The sequence below is a fragment of the Pelobates fuscus genome, chromosome 2, assembly GCF_036172605.1.
Source record: "Pelobates fuscus isolate aPelFus1 chromosome 2, aPelFus1.pri, whole genome shotgun sequence".
NCBI lineage: Eukaryota > Metazoa > Chordata > Amphibia > Anura > Pelobatidae > Pelobates > Pelobates fuscus.
In genome coordinates, this window is record NC_086318.1 from 45,447,339 (window position 1) to 45,466,632 (window position 19,294).

Genomic DNA, 19,294 nt, shown 5'->3' on the forward strand with positions numbered 1-19,294 from the left:
CCAATGAGCTAACCAAACCAGGAAGTAACAGGACCTGTTGCCAGTGTGAAAGTCAAGGGGGTGTAACCAGGTTAATTTGTAAAAGGATCAACTTCTTTTGAAATCTGCACACTTTGCAAAATGATAAAAAGAGAGCACACTCTTCACACAGAAAGCTTTTCAGCAATCTAAAGTGCTTTAGGGGTTTGGAGTGTCCCGTTAATGAGACACATGGAGGGGCTGCTGGGTTAATGAGACATGGAGAGTGTTTTTTACATTTTAAAGTTGGGATGAGTCAAATACAGGATCCCCCAGGGGTGCCAAATGCAGAGTCTAAGTACATTCTTGCCATAGAAAAACATGTATCAAAAACAAAATGCAATACACTGAATCAGATAAGACCTGCGTTTTTTATTTACAGTGTTTCACTGTAATTTTTATTTTTGATAGAGTAAACTAGATATTGTAACTATTAAGATACTGTTATGTAACACTCATTTCGGTAAACTTTACATTTTCATGGTGTTTTACTCTAGCTGGCCATGTTATCCAATGTTTATTAAGCTGTATATTTGTTAATGTATCTAGATATTAGAGATGGAATTGTTAGGGACTCGTTCACTAAATAGTTAGTTGTGGCACGTTGACAACTAGCTTACAAGCCCTAGGACTAAATAGCAAAGTTTGAGAAAGTAGTACGTTTAACAATGTGGGATATTATTTTTTCCGATTCTGTTATTGTGGAATAAAATTTACAAATCAGCTATCAACACGCAGTTTAGTGAATAAACTGCTGTTTGTATTACTGTATGTGCCTCTGTAAGTGCCAGTCATTGCGCATGGTTGGGTGTGTGTGTGTGTGTGTGTGTGTGTGCCTGTGTCTGTGTGTATGTCTTTGTGTATGTGTCCATGAGTGTGTTAAGAGGCATATATTGCAGTTGTTAAGGGGCAGAGTTTGTAAGGGATCAGATGTGGGATTATGAGGAGGGTTCAGAAAATTTTGTTTTGGCCCAAACCCCAGATATTTTATGACCCTAGCAATGCCCCTGCTGTTTACTGGGCAGTTTGCCCACTGATTTCAGTACCCAGACAGTATATCATAAATTATTTTTAAAAAATGTCAACCTTCAACATTCACCCTCTCACCATGAGCAGTCTGTAATTATCCTATCCTAAACTCTGCTCACATCACAACGTAGCTGAGCAGATTAACCCTTTCTATACTTGATAGCCTGATTATAAAACCTGTGTTAATGACATAATGACAATGCGTAACTTCCATTTAAATTTATACAATCTATATGCATTGAACTGATGTGCCCCAGTTTAAGCCGCAACACATAGATACTATTGGTTGGATTCACATAGAGTATAAAAAACTTTGCTTTAATATAATGTTTCAGAGTGTACCTGGCCTGCAGAGTTCAGCTGCTGAGTTTATCACAGCAACTACAGCGTACTTTTTCATCCATAGTCCGTTTGATCATTGCTAGTATTATTTTAAGAGGTATCCTTTTGTCAGCAGACCAATTTAATGTTTTTCTTTATTAGGAATATCTCCCATTAATAGTAATTATTAAATTAAAATGTGTTATCATGCTCTGGAGGCAGCTCATTGGTTTTTATCTGTTGGAGCCACTTCAAGCAGGAGCTGAAGATGGAGCGTAATTGATCTGAAAGCTTTAGGAGACCATTTGTATCGGACCACAGGAATATAGAGAATAGTCCCACTCAGTATAAAGATAGCCACGTAAAGATATTCCAGTTGCGGACTGAAGATGATTGGAGCCAACACCAGGTACACGGACGCGATCAGCACAATGATGGGTATAATGATTGGAACCTGGAGGGAAAAAAAAAAAAACATTATATTTTGTTTGCTTTCAATCTATATTTATGTAAAAATACAGGCAAACATGAAATGTGCAGTCAAAAATGTTCAGCACATGCAGCAAATAGCTAAATAATAAATAAATAGATTTAAATGATTGACAGTTCATGGGTTTTAATTCAGCACCAGCTATGTGTTCTGTCATATACCTCCACACTGTTGCCTATGATGTGAGGTACTAAAAGGGGCCATAACATTTGTCCCCTCTGTTTAGTAGGTGTCTGTGAATTCCCATTTGTTTAAAGAGACACTATAGGGTCAGGAACACAAATATGTATTCCTGACCTTATAGTGTGTAATCCACCATTTAGGTGGCTTGCCCCCTCTTATCCCCTTTAGAAGGTGTCAAAACTCACCTTAATTCCAGCGCCTACTGTGCAGCACTGCCCCAGGAAGCACCCCTAGTGGCCATCTAAGGAATGGCCACTTGGAAGTGTCCCGGGTGGCAATGTGAACACTGCCTTTTTTCTGAAAAGGCAGTTTTTACATGAAAATGACTGCAGGGAATGATTATACTCACCAGAATAAATACATTAAGCTGTAGTCGTTCTGGTGACTATAGTGTCCCTTTAAGGCAAACTCTAAGTACCAAAACTACTACATCATAAAGGAACACTATAGGCACCAAAACAACTTTAGCTTAAAGGAACACTATAGCCACCAGGATAACTACAGCATAATGTAGTTGTTCTGGTGAGTATAGAACGTACCTGTAGGCATGTATTCCTGACCCTATAGTGTTAGGGGGGTGAAGGACTAAGTATAGTAAAATCCTACCTTTATCCCACTCTGCCCCTGATCTAACTTTTTGGCTGACATCATCAGAAGTGATGAATTCTGCCAATCACAATGTTTTTCCATAGGAAAGCATTGGATTAGCTGAAATTGCCAAGGAGGCGGGCCAGGGGTGTATCCAAACACTCATTGAATCAGTGCATCTCTATGAGGAAATTTATGATTCCGTGCAGGTGGAGACCCTGAATGGCAGTGCTGCACACTGTGCGGCACTGCTCCAGGAATCACCTCTAACAGCCATCTGAGGAGTTGCCAGTGGAGGTGTGCATAGGCTGTAATGTAAACACTGCATTTTCTCTGAAAAGTGTTTACCGCAAAAAGCCTGAAGGGAATGATTATACTCACCAGAACAAATACAATGAGCTACAGTTGTTCTGGTGACTATAGTGTCCCTTTAACTGTTTGCCTGCTGAATGTTTGTGCAGCCAGTGAACAAATATTGTAGATAACTGTAATTATTCTGATAATGTGACTACTGGAAGAACAGATTAAAGTGAATACAGGAACTATTCTATATCTGAGAGATTTGCTAGTCCTGTACTGTGTATGGTATAAATAATAATAATCTCCTGTACTGTGTTTGGTATAAATAATGCTAAATCTCATAACCGTAAAGTCTAAATGTGTAATAATCACTAATAATGTATTATAACATTAGTCACTATAAGAATTTTGTTTAATTTACCTTATAAGGCCTGGGAATGTCCGGCTTCTTAATTTTTATGTACACAAGCCCAGATATTGTTATTCCATAGAAAAGCCAGGCTGTAAAACTGTAGGCAAGCAAATATAGTAACAATGACATACAATCTTTAAACATATAACATTTATTTATAAGAAAAAATAATAAAAAATAAATAAAAGCAGTGTAATGGTTTAATGGTTAGTTCCTCACCCATAGCATCGCTAGTGTCAGAAAAACAAAAACAGTTTCAGTTTCTTACGAGACATAATCACATTTTATCATTCCAGGGCCAATAAGTGTACAAGTCAATTGGGTCTTAATTACATCCTGACCTTGGCATGAACTTGAAAACTAGTGAAGCACATCAGTATGTTTCCTGGGTAAGGTACCTGAAAAGGTTGACAATACTGCTGAAGTCTGATGGTATGATCATTATCAGGGAGATGAAGGTTGTGAATATCAGAGCAGGAGAAGGTGTGAGCCGGTTCACGTGGGCCATTGATAGGATATCTGGCTGATAAATCGGAAAGACAAGTTAGATTTCTGTAGTAGACACGGCATTCCATAGAGAAAAGCTTTCAAATTCCCTTTTCACTCTACTGTCAATGAAATGTAACTAATTCAACTTTAAAACTGTTTCCACAAGACACAGAAATACTCATCAGACAACTATATGATAATTATCATCAGGATTGTAAATTCTTCATTAAAGTGCAAAGCTTTGCTATTCACGATAAATACTCCGATTTGATAAAAGTGATATCATTGTAGAACCTCAGGCCCAAGAATGCCAAAATTATGGTGTGGAATTGCTGTTTCTCTCTTGTAAAGGGGACCTGTCTTCCATTTTGACTTATTCTGGTGATCTGTTTATTAATTGCACAATCGACACAATGTCCACTGAGATCAACATAATGTCCACTGAGATCGTCCTAATGTCCACTTAGATCGACACCATGTCCACTGAGATCGACACCATGTCCACTGAGATCGACACCATGTCCACGGAGATCGACACAATGTTCACGGAGATCGACACAATGCCTACTGAGATCGACACAATGTCCACTGTGATCGACACAATGTCCACTGATATTTACACAATGTCCACTGAGATCGACACCATGTCCACTGAGATCGACACCATGTCCACTGAGATCGACACCATGTCCACTGAGATCGACACCATGTCTACTGAGATCGACACAATGTCCACTGAGATCGACACCATGTCCACTGAGACACACTTCTGGGGCTATTTGAGATGAGTTCCATGAAAGGAAGAAAAAAAAGGGGTGTAACGAGCATTAGTAATTACCCCACCCCTACCTTATCGTTTACAGTTACAGTTGAAAAAAGATGTTATTTTGAACTCCTCCTTTTCTTCACTATCCTTCACATTTTTAGAATCCCTCTTGATGTATTTGCATACAGCACACCTTCCACATCCGAAAGTACCAGTTAGAGGGTTATGAAGCCATGTTGTGGAAGAAGACTGTCTTTGCTGTAGGTGACTTGGGGCCAAAATGGTCTCAAATGTTTTTACCCCTGCTTGATGTAATAGTCACATTGGGGGCAACTACCTCTTAAGTGCTCATCGCTGGTGAGTAATGGCCAGAAGCGCTGGAGTGATTCTTTCACACTTCCCCATCCCGCATTGTAGGTGGCTATCAATCTAATGATCCCCTTTTAATGTCTCATTAGGTGCAGTCTCATTTACCAGTACATTACGGTCAGACTCCAAGGCCCTCTTATAGGGGCGTTTCAAGCATTTATTGGGTTATCCTTTCTCCCTAAATTGGTTTCTAAGGTCCCTTCCTTTGATGATAAATTCCTCGATGGTGCTGCAGTTTCGTCTATCCAATAAGCAATGTACCCTATGTTGTAAATATCTTGCTCTGTGATCCAATGATAACCATTCTGCAGATCTGAGATGGAGAAGGTCATCCTGATGAAATAATGATTCACCTTGAAGATCAATTCAAATGTTTTAGACAATTCTTCTGAAACAGTAATAGAAGATGGTAGTTTGGTCACTTGACATGACTAAGAATGTTCGAAATCAGGAACATAATCAGAATCAAAATATACAGTGAGGGGAAAAAGTATTTAATCCGCTGCTGATTTTGGTGGGTGTATTTTAGCAGTGAGAGACAGAATAACAAAAAAAAAAATCCAGAAAAACGCATGTCAAAAAAAGTTATTCATTAATTTGCATGTCAATGAGTGAAATAAGTATTTGAACCCCTATCAATCAGCAAGATTTCTGGCTCCCAGGTGTCTTTTATGCAGGTAACGAGCTAAGATTAGGAGCACTCTCTTAAAGGGAGTGCTCCTAATCTCTGCTTGTTACCTGTATAAAAGACACCTGTCCACAGAAGCAATCAATCAATCAGATTCCAAACTCTCCACCATGGCCAAGACCAAAGAGCTATCCAAGGATGTCACGGACAAGATTGCAGACCTACACAATGCTGGAATGGGCTACAAGACCATCGCCAAGCAGCTTGGTGAGAAGGTGATAACAGTTGGTGCGATTTTTCGCAAATTGAAGAAACACAAAATAACTGTCAGTCTCCCTCGGTCTGGTGCTCGACCTTGTGGAGTTTCAATGATCATGAAAATGGTGAGGAATCGGCCCAGAACTACACAGGAGGATATTGTTAATTACCTCAAGGCAGCTGGGACCATAGTCACCAAGAAAACAATTGGTAACACACTATGCTGTGAAGGACTGAAAACCTGCAGCGCCTGCAAGGTCTTCCTACTCAAGAAAGCACATGTACAGGCCCGTCTGAAGTTTGCCAATGAACATCTGAATGATTCAGAGAAGAACTGGGTGAAAGTGTTGTGGTCAGATGAGACCAAAATTGAGCTCTTTTGCATCAACTCAATTTGCCATGTTTGGAAGAGGAGGAATGCTGACTATGACCCCAAGAACACCATCCCCACCGTCAAACATGGAGGTGGAAACATTATGCTTTAGGGGTGTTTTTCTGCTAAGGGGACAGGACAACTGCACAGCATCAAAGGTACGATGGACGGGGCCATGTATCGTCAAATCTTGGGTGAGAACCTCCTTCCCTCAGCCAGGGTATTGAAAATGTGACATGAAAATGTGTCATGGATGGGTATTCCAGCATGACAATGACCTAAAACACACAGCCAAGTCAACAAAGGAGTGGCTCAAGAAGTAGTACATTAAGGTCCTGGAGTGGCCTAGCCAGTCTCCAGACCTTAATCCCACAGAAAATCTGTGGAGGCAGCTGAGGGTTCGAGTTGCCAAACGTCAGCCTCGAAACCTTAATGACTTGGAGAGGATCTGCAAAGAGGAGTAGGACAAAATCCCTCCTGAAATGTGTGCAAACCTGGTGGCCAACTACAAAAAACGTCTGACCTCTGTGATTGCCAACAAAGGTTTTGCCGTGAAGTACTAAGTTGAAAGGGGTCAAATACTTATTTCACTTATTGACATGCAAATCAATTTACTTTTTTGACATGCCTTTTTCTGGATTTTTTGTTTGTTATTCTGTCTCTCACTGTTAAAATACACCTACCATTAAAATTATAGACATTACTTTGTCAATGGGCAAACATTCAAAATCAGCAGGGGATCAAATACTTGTTTTACTCACTGTATATATCTACAAATATATTAGAATTATCCAAAATTAAACTTTGCTTACCAGATGTCCTTCTCTGGCGGCTACATAGCACACTCGCCCTCCACTGAAAAAAGTCCCATTGGCTGAGCCAAAGGTAGATAGGGCAACACCCAGTGTGATTATCCATGTCCATGTACCGAGCACCTTAATCCTGTAATAATAGTACACAGGAGAGGAGTACTAAAATTATAATATTCTGAATCTAGTCATTAGAAAGCATGGTAACATCAATTTACAATTTATATTTAAAGGGATACTTTAAGAACCAAAACAACTTTAACTTAAAGGGTTACTCCAAACACAATGTCCACTTGAATGATTTGAAACTGGTCATGGAACCTGGAGTCTGTATGTGCAGCATTTCGCTGAATTGTTCTGCTGCAGCAGGTTTAACTCCACTTCCAGCAGCGTCATTGGGGCAGGGCCGCCATCAGGGGGTGACAACCATGAGGCCGGGCCCCACGTGGAGCGGCGGAATTGCCGCAGTGCATCTGCACCAGGGCCCATCAGGTGTCCCAAGCATTTAGGGCCACCCAATGGGCCCTATTATCTTCAGGGGCCCGGTCAGCGCTGTATTAGCGCGACCGGGCCCCTTTTATAAAAAAAATGCAGCCACACAAAAGTGCTGCTGGGAGGAAGTGACGGCCGTTCACTTCCTCCCAGCTTACTCCGCGTGGGAAGGAGGACGAAGACTTTTGAAGGCCGAGAGGAGAGGCAGCATCACCCATCATCCCCATTAATTGTATGTATGTATGCCTGCATGTATTTATGTCTGCATGTATGTCTGTATGTATGTATGTCTGTATGTATGTATGTATGCCTGCATGTATGTCTGTATGTATGTATGTATGCCTGCATGTATGTCTGTATGTATGTATGTATGCCTGCATGTATGTCTGTATGCCTGTATGTATGTATGTCTGTATGCCTGTATGTATGTATGTCTGTATGTATGTATGTCTGTATGCCTTTATGTCTGTATGTATGTATGTCTGCATGTATATTTGTGTGTGTGTGATGTATGTGTCTGTCAGTATGTATATTTCAGTGTGTATGTATGTATGTCTGTCTGCATGTATATGTGTGTGTGTGTGTCAGTATGCGTGTATGTGAGTATGTCAGTGTGTGTGTATCTGTATCTCCTTATGCATGTGTGTGTGTCTCAGTATGTGTGTGTGTCTCAGTATGTGTGTGTCAGTATGCCTGTATGTGTGTATGTCTGTTTCAGTATTTGTATCTGTTAGTATGTGTGTATCTTTCTGTGTGAGTCTGTGTCCGTTTGTGTCTGTGTGTGTATTCCTGTGGGCGGGATTGGAGGCGGGCCCTGTGGGCGGACTTGGAGGCGGGCCCCCAGGGGGCCCAGACCCTGAGCTGTGTTAGGGGCCCCAAAATGTCTGATGGCGGCCCTGTATTTGGGTGTCATTAGTCATTAACTCTAGTTCTGGGCTGGTTGATGTAAATTCTGGGCAACTTTTATTGCACAGAATGTCAGTCATTGGCTGAGAGTATGTTTTTCAAGTTAAGAGGATATTGCACACTTTATTCAGGGAATACTCCCAACAGGATGCTCCAAACAGGATGGACCACGTTCCCAAGGAGATTCAATTGTAACAAATATATAAGTCTGATGAGACTTAACAAGGAGAGAATAAACATTGTCTTTGTTCTGTACTCTTAATAAAAGATTGCCTGCTTAAGAAAACAGCAGGTGTGCCCCGCTTATACATTGGTTACAATTGGCTGAAAGCAGCCAGCTGACACTCTCAACCAATGAATGGCGATGGCCATGGCTTCTGCGGCTCTGCTGTAGCCAGAAGCATGTCAGTTGACCACCAGGGAGTATCGGAGCCTGTCAAGGACCTTGGTAAGGGGACAATCCTTTGCTAAATAGTTTGTCCCAATACCATGGAATTGGGCCAGCGTATTTTTAACATCATAACTACTACAGGGGGTTAGGGGGCAATTCTCTGCCATTCAGGAGGTCAAACAGCACACTGTTAACAGAGCAGGAAATTAGTCATTCTTCTCATGTTTTATTTATTTAAATTTTAAACATATTTAAAAACAAATTAAACATAAACATCATATATAATAATGAAAGAAAATAAGGGGGTAACAAAAATAAGAGAAAAAAAGGTGAAAACAGGGGAATGTTAAAAATAGAATAAACGCACCTGACCTTGACCATCAATTTTGTAATTTCAAAAAAGAAAAAAAGAAGTTGACAAATTAACTTACAATGACCTGATTATACAAATTAGAAACAAAATTAAAAATTCACAAACCATTATATTAAACTGTGTATTTTGACCTTATGACATGAACAAATATATTGCATATTATAACAGTTGATTGTGTTTAAAGGATCACTATAGGGTCAGGAACACAAACATGTATTCCTGACCCTATAGTGTTAACACCACCATCTAGCCCCCCTGGGCCCCTCATGCCTCCATAAATATAGTAAAAATCTTACTGTATTCAAGCCTGAAGCTATAGATCTGCATGCTGTTAGATTTAGAATAACACGCAGTCTGCTGACATGTGGTAGCCTGATCCCAGGCCCGGACTGGCCATCGGGCACACCGGGCAAATGCCCGGTGGGCCGCGATGGCCGTGGGGCCGAGGCCGGCAGGGGAGATCACAGGATCTCCCCTGCCAGCCCCAGCAGGGCCAGCGCGCTACCCGAGCGCCGGCCCTGCTCTGAGCCTCCATGGGCCGGTGGGGAGATCAAAGATCTCCCTCACCGGCCCAGAGACACTGACAGGCGGCCGCCGGCTGTGGGGTGTGAGGGAGGCAGCAGAGAGGACCGGCGGAGTTCTATCCAGCAGCTCCGCCGGGTCCTCTCGCGAGATCTGAGTGTTGCCGCGGTTACCGCGGCAACGCTCAGATCTCGCGAGAGTGAACTCTAGCCGGCAGGTTAGAGTTCACTCTCACCACTGGACCACCAGGGAAGGAAGATGCAGAAAGGATCCCCCCCAGGCAGAACGGCTCCCCCCCTCCCATGCTAAAGGTAAGAAGGGAGGGGGGGATATAACTTTTTTTTTTTTTAATTATTAATAAAATATTTAAATTAAAAAAAATAATAATTAATTATTAATAATATATTTAAATTAAAATATTTAAATTAAAAAAAAATCACACCAACAGCCCCCTCACACACACACATCACCCCCAGACACACACAGCCCCCCATACACACACAGCCCCCCCCATACACACACAGCCCCCCCCCCCATACACACACAGCCCCCCATACACACACAGCCCCCCCATACACACACAGCCCCCCCAGACACACACAGCCCCCCCAGACACACACAGCACCCAAACACACACAGCCCCCCCAGACACACACAGCACCCCCAGACACACACAGCACCCAAACACATACAGCACCCAAACACATACAGCACCCCCAGACACACACAGCCCCCCCAGACACACACAGCACCCAAACACATACAGCACCCCCAGACACACACAGCACCCCCAGACACACACAGCCCCCCCCCAGACACACACAGCCCCCCCAGACACACACAGCCCCCCCAGACACACACAGCCCCCCCAGACACACACAGCACCCCCAGACACTCACAGCGCACCCAGACACTCACAGCACACCCAGACACACACAGCGCACCCAGACACTCACAGCGCACCCAGACACACACAGCGCACCCAGACACACAGCGCACCCAGACACACAGCGCACCCAGACACACAGCGCACCCAGACACACAGCGCACCCAGACACACAGCGCACCCAGACACACAGCACCCTCAGACACTCAGCACACATCACCTTCAGACACACACATCACCTTCAGACACACACAGCACCCTCACTCACAGACAGCACCCTCACTCACAGACAGCACCCTCACTCACAGACAGCACCCTCACTCACAGACAGCACCCTCAGACAGACAGCACCCTCGCTCACACACATACACATATATAAAATAACCCTCAGTGAGTTAACAGACAAAGAAAATTAGAAACCTAGAATGGGACGGCAGATAAAAACACCCTCACACACAGCACCCCTCTTAAATACACACACACTGCGCCCCTCACACATACAATACGTCCAAATATATATATATATATATATATATATATATACACACACACACAAACACACACTACAGCACCCCTCACACTGCACCACCACACACATTACGCTCCAGATACACGCTAGATCCCTTACCCTATATGCACTCTTAATCCTCTCTCTCTATATATATATACACACACACACACACACACACAATCTCCTATACACACTCTGGGTCCTTTACACACTAGATCTCCTACACACCCTCTCTACAACCCCTACACACACTACGTCACCTATACACACACACACACACACACTACAGCCTGTATGCACACACTCGCTACATCCCCTATAACACTATGCCCCCTATACACACACTATCTACAGCCCCTAGCCACACATATTACACCACAAACACAAATGAAATTGACCTATTTACACAATACCACACCACACTCTACACACACGCAATTTCACAAGCAGGCTCCAAACACATGCACCATACACTTTCCTGGCCCAATTGTCCTCTGGTATCCCACTTGTGGAGACACCAGAGACAATTTAAAAGCAAACACAGCGCAAGCCTTTTTCTAATGCCAGAGCTCTTCAGCGCGGCTCTGCGCATTGAACCAACTTGCTCACTTTGAGAGGGGGTGTGCTTGTCATTAGTGATGACAAAACACACCCTCTCTGGCCCCGCCCCCTTCTTAGGGGCCGCTCTGATTGAAAAATGCCCGGGCCTAATTTTTTTCCCAGTCCGGCCCTGCCTGATCCAATCACAGTGCTTCCCCATAGGATTGTCTGAGACTGACAAAGAGGCAGATCATGGGCAGAGCCAGCATGATTCAAACACAGCCCTGGCCAATTAGCATCTCCTCATAGAGATGAATTGAATCAATGAATCTCTATGAGGAAAGTTCAGTGTCTGCACGCAGAGGGAGGAGATACTGAATCACAGGATGCTGTGCACAGCAGATCTGAGTGGATGGAGGCATATTATGCCTCCATCAACTCAGAAGTCCCTCTGGTTCACTCTGAGTGACAGCAACTGGAGGTGTTCCTAGCTTTCAGTGTAAACACTGTATTTTCTCAGAAAAAAGTGTTTACATGAGAAAGGCTGCAGGGAGCTATAGTTCTCACCTGAACAACCTCATTAAGCTGAAGTTGTTCAGGTGCCTATAGTGTCCCTTTTAACTATTATGCCTCCTCTCTGATCTTATTTTCCATGAATCACATATTTTGCTTTCCTGCTTTTGTATTTTTTTTGCTTATGGTTCTATTCTCCATAGAAACGGTTTCCTCCAACCCTCGCAGAAGCCATTTTGTTCACATCCACACATCCTGTTATAACTGAAGCTGTGTACTGTTACCTGTGTTAATATGCATTGCTCCTAGATAGCATTGTCTGGGGGTATTCCTTAACCTGCCCTGACACTTTATATTCTCTTGTTTCTCTGTTTGCAATATAGCTAGTTTAGTTTTTACTCACTAGATCACTTTCTACGTTCTTTCAGTCTTTACTCAGTTACTATGGCCTCAATTTTGTGGTGTATCAATCAGACTACATCTCTTCTTTGTGTCGCCTTAACAATTGACAATTCAGTATGCAACCTGTTACTATACTGACTCATTTATTTGCAAGTCATTTGTTCCACTGCCTTAGTAACGTCACTTATTGAGTTATATTATTTAGTATTTGTATATTTCAGTTTTACAGTTTTTCTTTCTCATGTGTTGCACTGGGTTGGTGATGTCCAAATAAACCGTGGATCGACATCATCCTTCTCATCTGTGTGGTCTGTGAAAAGAGTTTGGCTCTCTGTCAAGCTCTGTAAGGAAGCACTGTGTGAGGACAGAAAACGTACCTTATTCAGCTACTGTACAGAAAGACAAGGCGAGAACTCACCCCTACCATCTTAACAGACAGATGCATGAGATTCATATACCAACTAAATCTAGGTGTCTGACACAAAATAATTACATAATATTAAAATAAAGAAACAAATTATCCTGTCTAAGATTCTGGTGGCATTATATATATGCAGAAAGTGTAACTCACCCCCAGCTGATTGCTACAGCATCTGTTGAAAGAAGCTCACGGGGCGTCATAGCTGCAAAGTAGCTGATGTTGGCAAGAAGATAAATGCATGTGACAAGTGGAATAGCAATCATGACCGCTCGTGGGAGGTTTACCTGCAAAAACATGTAGCAGCAACAAATATACATCAATGCCATTATGATGGTTCTTAACGTCCCTGTCTTTAACTAAATTGAAATCTGTATCTACCCAAGCATTGACACCACTGGGATACACTGAGAAAACTTCATGAGAGTTCCTCGTGGGTGTGTTCAGTGCTGCAATAAGATCGGTTAATGTATACAGCTAATAACTTGGCTGACGTTAGGTCCAACTGATATACATGTAATTAAATTAAATTTAAGTTTATTTAGTTAGTCCATGTATTAATTAATTGTGGTGGATCTGTTGAGTTTTCCTTTTTTTAGTGTCAGTTTAATCAGATTTGGTGCTAATGGCTGCAATATCCAGATTAAAATTTAAAGGGACACTATAGTCACCCAACCACTTCAGCTCAATGAAGTGGTCTGGGTGCCAGGTCCCTCAGGTTTTAACCCTGCAGATGCAAACATAGCAGTTTCAGAGAAACTGCTATGTTTACATTGCAGGGTTAAGCCAGCCTTTAGTGACTGTCTTCTGGACAGCCACTAGAGGCGCATCTGTGACGCTGGAGGCATATTATGCCTCCATCGCGCAGAGCGTCCATAGGAATTCAATGCATGCGCATTCGGCTCTGCTGACGTCGGCAGAGGGAGCTAACGTCGGCGGGAGAGGAGAGGTCACCAGCACCGAGGGAGCCCGGTGCTGGATAAAGGTAAGCTGCTGAAGGGGTTTTAACCCCTTCAGCGCCACGGGAGGGGGACCCTGAGAGTGGGGGCACCCTCAGTGCACTATAGTGTCAGGAAAACCACTTTGTTTTCCTGACACTATAGTGATCCTTTAAGCTCTATTAGGACTAATTACTAAATTGCAAATTGTCAAGAATGCAAGGTAAATTTAAAATTGCCAAAATACCAAACTAAAAATAGGGCTATCTTTCAACTTGGGCTGATGTGGCTAAATTTTTTAATTCACGTTGAATTCTTGACAATTTAGTGAATCAGCCTATATAAATGACTACCATTTCTATGATATGTGCACTATAACATGTTAGAATAAATTCTAATAAGACATATCTGTAAATTAAACCTCCCATAAACTACTGTGTTCTCTCAAAAACTACTATCTAAAACAAGCAGTCTGTCACTTTTAGCGTTCCTTTAAATCCTGGTCTGCTGTATGGATTGTCAGCTTGTTGCATTTTAAAAGTTAAATGACTGACATAATCATTTTTATGTTCTAAGTCAGGGGTAGGAAACCTATGGCCAGTGGTGTATTTAGGATTTGTGCTGCCCTAGGCAGGACGGTGCTCGGGCACCCCTCCCCCCCATTTAAATTTCCACCACCCCTTCCCGCACTTTAACTGACAGAAGCTCACTCACTGACAGACGCACACTCTCATATACACTGACAAACAATGACATACACACACACTATTACTTGGACACACACTGACAGACGCACACACACTGACAGACACACACTCTCACTGAGATACGCACGCACTCACTGACAGACGCACGCACGCACTCACTGACCGACACATACACACACACTGACCGACACATACACACTCACTGACTGACACACATTCACTCACAGACACACACATAAACACTTACAGACACACACATACATTCACTTACAGACACACACACACATACACACTTACAGACACACACACACATTCACTCACAGACACACAAACACTTACAGACACACACATTCACTTACAGACACACACATACACACTTACAGACACACACACACACACACCCTTACAGACACACACACATAGACACACACACACACACTTGCAGACACATACACACATTCACTCACAGACACACACACACAAGCACACACACACACACATACACTTAGACATACACACACACACACACACACACACACATACACACATATTCACTTAGACATACACACACACAGACATTTCCACCAACACTCACAAACTAATATTTTTTTTATTTTATTTTAAATCCACCGAGCCTCCCTGGGAGAGTTGGGGTGGATTCCTTACTGCAGTCCAGTGTGGCTGCTGGGAGGGCAGGCAGGGGGCGGACAGGCTGAGTAGGAGGCGCTTAGTGATGCCGGGAGCAGGTCTGACGACATATTCCGGCTCCCGGATTTATTAAGCGGCGCGGAGGGAGCTGAGCAGGAAGAGCTCAGGTGAGTATTCTCCCTCGCTGCCTGCTTTTTGCCGCCCCCTGCAAAGTGCCGACCAAGGAAGATGCCTTGTTTGCCTCACTATAGACACGTCCCTGCCTATGGCACATGTGCCATGCACAGCACTCGAGGTGTCTTTGCACAGCACTCAAGGCTGCCAGAGTTAAACAGGCTCTGACCTATCAGGAGTCCCAGTGAAACTTCAGATATCTGCTAATACAAAAAAGTGGTGAAGGACAATCCTCAATTTATGCATTGCAGCATGTAGAGTAAGTGATCTCAGAGCACTTCCTCCCAGCAATGCATAATAACCCTCCCCTCATACAAATAATAACAGCCCACACACAAACATACACACAATCCGCACAAACGCAACACCATAACAATTTGCATACATGCACACAACCCCACATGCAGGCTCTTACATACAATACACCAAACAGCCCCCCCCCCCCCCCACACCCACACACTACCAAACACACATAGGACATTTGGGACATATGTGACATTTCAATCCTCACACACAATTCCACAAGCAGCCCTCATACACAGCCCACATTCATAGGTATCATACACGATACCACAAACTTCTCATGAACATATACAATATAATAGCTCATATACGCACAAATACAACGATACAAAGCAACTGCAGCATAAATAACACAAGCAGGATATGGCTACATATACACCTCAATTTAAAAAAAATAGGACCGGCACGCTACGGGCCATCACAATCTTATTTTGGCACAGTGCTGCAAAAAGGTTGCCTACACCTGTTCTAAGCACTCACTGACCTCGGGATTCTTCAGTTCCTCCGTCACACTGTTAAGGTTGTTCCATCCATCATACGACCAGAGTCCTTGATAAAAAGCCACTCCTATAGGACCAAAACCGGTGACTGTATTTTCAAAGGAGTTCTGCAATACCTGAGTGTTCCCTTTGGCCAAAAGAACCATTCCACCCGCAATTATAACCAACAATACTAAGATTTTGGCTGTTGTAAAAATGTTCATAATAGAGGTTGCCAGCCTAACATTAAGACAATTAATGATGGCTAAGACCAAGATGCACGCAGCTGCAGTACACTTAACCACCACTTGGGGCATTGGGCAATCTTGGTAGAAAGATGCCACCACATATTCTGCGAAACTCAAAGATATCCCTGCAATGCTAGCAGGTCTCACTACCATGACAGAAGTGAATGCCAAGAGAAATGCAGGCAGCGAGCCAATATTTCTTAAAATATATATGTACTCTCCTCCTGACTCCTTAATCACAGTTCCGAGTTCTGCATAGGACAATGCCCCCAGGATGGCAAGCAGACCACAAGCAGCCCATATCAGTAGACTGGCTCCTGGACTTCCCACATAGTAGAGGACCCACTGAGGAGACATAAAAATCCCAGATCCTATCATTGTACCAGCGATCAGGGATACGGCACTAACCAATCCGATCTCACGCCTCAGATGGAGGTTTTCTGTTTGTTGGGTAACTTTTTCATCGTCAGAAAGCATGTTCTCTTTATTTATCATATTCCTGTTGTTGGAACTGCAGCTTACTTCTCAGAGCCTTTCGGAAAGAAAGAGACATATAAGGTTTGGATTGAGTTAATTATTACATTGGTTTTGTTACAGTGCATGCATAAGGTGTCCTAGTCTTATGTGACAGTGGTTAATGATCTGTTGAACATTCCCTTGAACTAATAGTGTCATGTTAGGCACTTAGTGCTAGAAAAAGGTGATGTATCTAAAATCAGCTTGCAAAAGCTGCAGATCTCTTGTATTCTGCCTTTACAAACCCTCCCCTTCTAACCCCGCCCAGACTTTCTGTGTCTGTCCAATTGCAGAATTCCCAATGCAGCTCAATGAGAAGTTTTTGCAAGGCAGGTGCTCTGGGCAATCACTGCCTCTTGAGTTTAGTGATTGACAGGCAGTGGGGTGTACCAGGTTAATTTCTAAAAGTTCCAATTTCTCTTGAAATATGCACTGTATTGTGATATGAAAAAAACAGGACAAACTCTTCACACATGAAAGAGTTCAGCATGCTAAAGTGCTTTATGGGTGTAGAGCGCCCCTAATGTAGTTAAAGGATCACTATAGGGTCGGGAACACAAACATGTATTCCTGACCCTGTAGTGTTAAAAACACCATCTAGCCCCCCTGGGTCCATCATGCCTCCCTAAGTATAGAAATCTTACTGTATTCAAGCCTGAAGCTGTAACTCTGCATGATGTGAGACTCAGAAAAAACAAGCAGTCTGCTGACATCATCAGAAATGGTAGCCTGATCACAGTGCTTCCCCATAGGATTTGGCTGAGACTGACAGAGAGGCAGATCAGGGGCAGAGCCAGCATGATTCAAACACAGTCCTGGCCAATCAGCATCTCCTCATAGAGATGAATTGAATCAATGAATCTCTATGAGTAAAGTTCAGTGTCTGCATGCAGAGGGAGGAGATACTAAATGTTTGGATGCATTTTAGGCCGCCATGACCCAGGAAGGATCTCGAACAGCCATCTGAGGAGTGGCCAGTGAAGTTATCACTAGGCTGTAATGTAAATACTGCATTTTCTCTGAAAAGACAGTGTTTACGGCAAAAAGCCTGAAGGTAATGATTCTACTCACCAGAACAAATTCAATAAGCTGTAGTTGTTCTGGTGACTATAGTGTCCCTTTAAATATACTTATATCACAAATTATCAGCTTCTAGAAAATAGTGAAACAATGGTATGAATTAGGATGGAGGATTTCTATTCAAAAGGGAACTTTCTCGTTAAATATAGAGACAATGATAATACAGTCAGATGTGGTAATAGAGAGGCAACGATGATACAGTCAGATGTAGAAATAGAGAGACAATGATGGTACAGGCAGATGTGGTAATAGAGAGACAATGATGGTACAGGCAGATGTGGTAATAGAGAGACAATGATAATACAGGCAGATGTGGTAATAGAGAAACAATGATGATATAGTCAGATGTAGAAATAGAGAGACAATGATGGTACAGTCAGATATGGAAATTGAGAGACAATGATGGTACAGTCAGATATGGAAATTGAGAGACAATGATGGTACAGTTAGATATGGAAATAGAGAGACAATGATGGTACAGTCAGATATGGTAATAGAGAGACAATGATGGTACAGTTAGATATGGAAATAGAGAGACAATGATGGTACAGTTAGATATGGAAATAGAGAGACAATGATGATACAGTCAGATATGGAAATTGAGAGACAATGATGGTACAGTCAGATATGGAAATTGAGAGACAATGATGGTACAGTCAGATATGGTAATAGAGAGACAATGATGGTACAGTTAGATATGGAAATAGAGAGACAATGATCAGAGTGAGCAGATTGCTACAGTCAGAGTGAGTTGCAGAGAGACACGGGAACTACAGTCAGATCTGACTGTAAAGAGACAAAGTTAGATGGCAGCAGAGAGAAGAGAGCTTCAGTCAGGTGCAGTAGCCTCAGTTGGACTGTAAAGGCCTTTTTACATTGTATCTAGCAGCTCACCTACTGTTCTGCAGACCCGCACTGATTGAAAAACAATCTTACACCTTCAGTTAGTAAAAGGCAGCTTCCGGTATGTGCCAAGTATGTCAATTAATGCTCATAAAGACAGCTGGGAAATAAGCCACATTCCAAGTTACTGAACTGAGCTTTACTCCCTAATCCTCGCATTTCTCCAATAGTTTTGCTGTGTATGCAAATATTTGTTCTAAGTGATTGTTATTGCAAAAGACAGTTGATCTGTATAAAATAACACCTTAAAATAAGGGTAGCTTTCCTTTATTTTTTTTTTTTTAAAATAGCTTGTTTTAGCTTTGTGTTGT

General features: G+C 42.6%; 2 protein-coding genes across 2 annotated transcripts in view; both read right to left on the minus strand.

The window, feature by feature from the left end:
- Positions 1–19,294, minus strand: part of RHOB (ras homolog family member B) — a 61,189-nt gene that overhangs the window by 13,606 nt on the left and 28,289 nt on the right. The gene's annotated exons all lie outside the window — the stretch shown is intronic.
- Positions 255–19,047, minus strand: LOC134586546 (b(0,+)-type amino acid transporter 1-like). Its single transcript, XM_063442123.1, has 7 exons — positions 18,975–19,047; positions 16,242–17,016; positions 13,141–13,274; positions 7,037–7,166; positions 3,740–3,864; positions 3,351–3,438; positions 255–1,822 (listed from the first exon to the last, which is right to left on the minus strand). The coding sequence occupies exons 2-7, from the start codon at positions 16,977–16,979 to the stop codon at positions 1,592–1,594; spliced, it is 1,446 nt and encodes a 481-aa protein (XP_063298193.1). The 5' UTR covers positions 16,980–17,016; positions 18,975–19,047; the 3' UTR covers positions 255–1,591.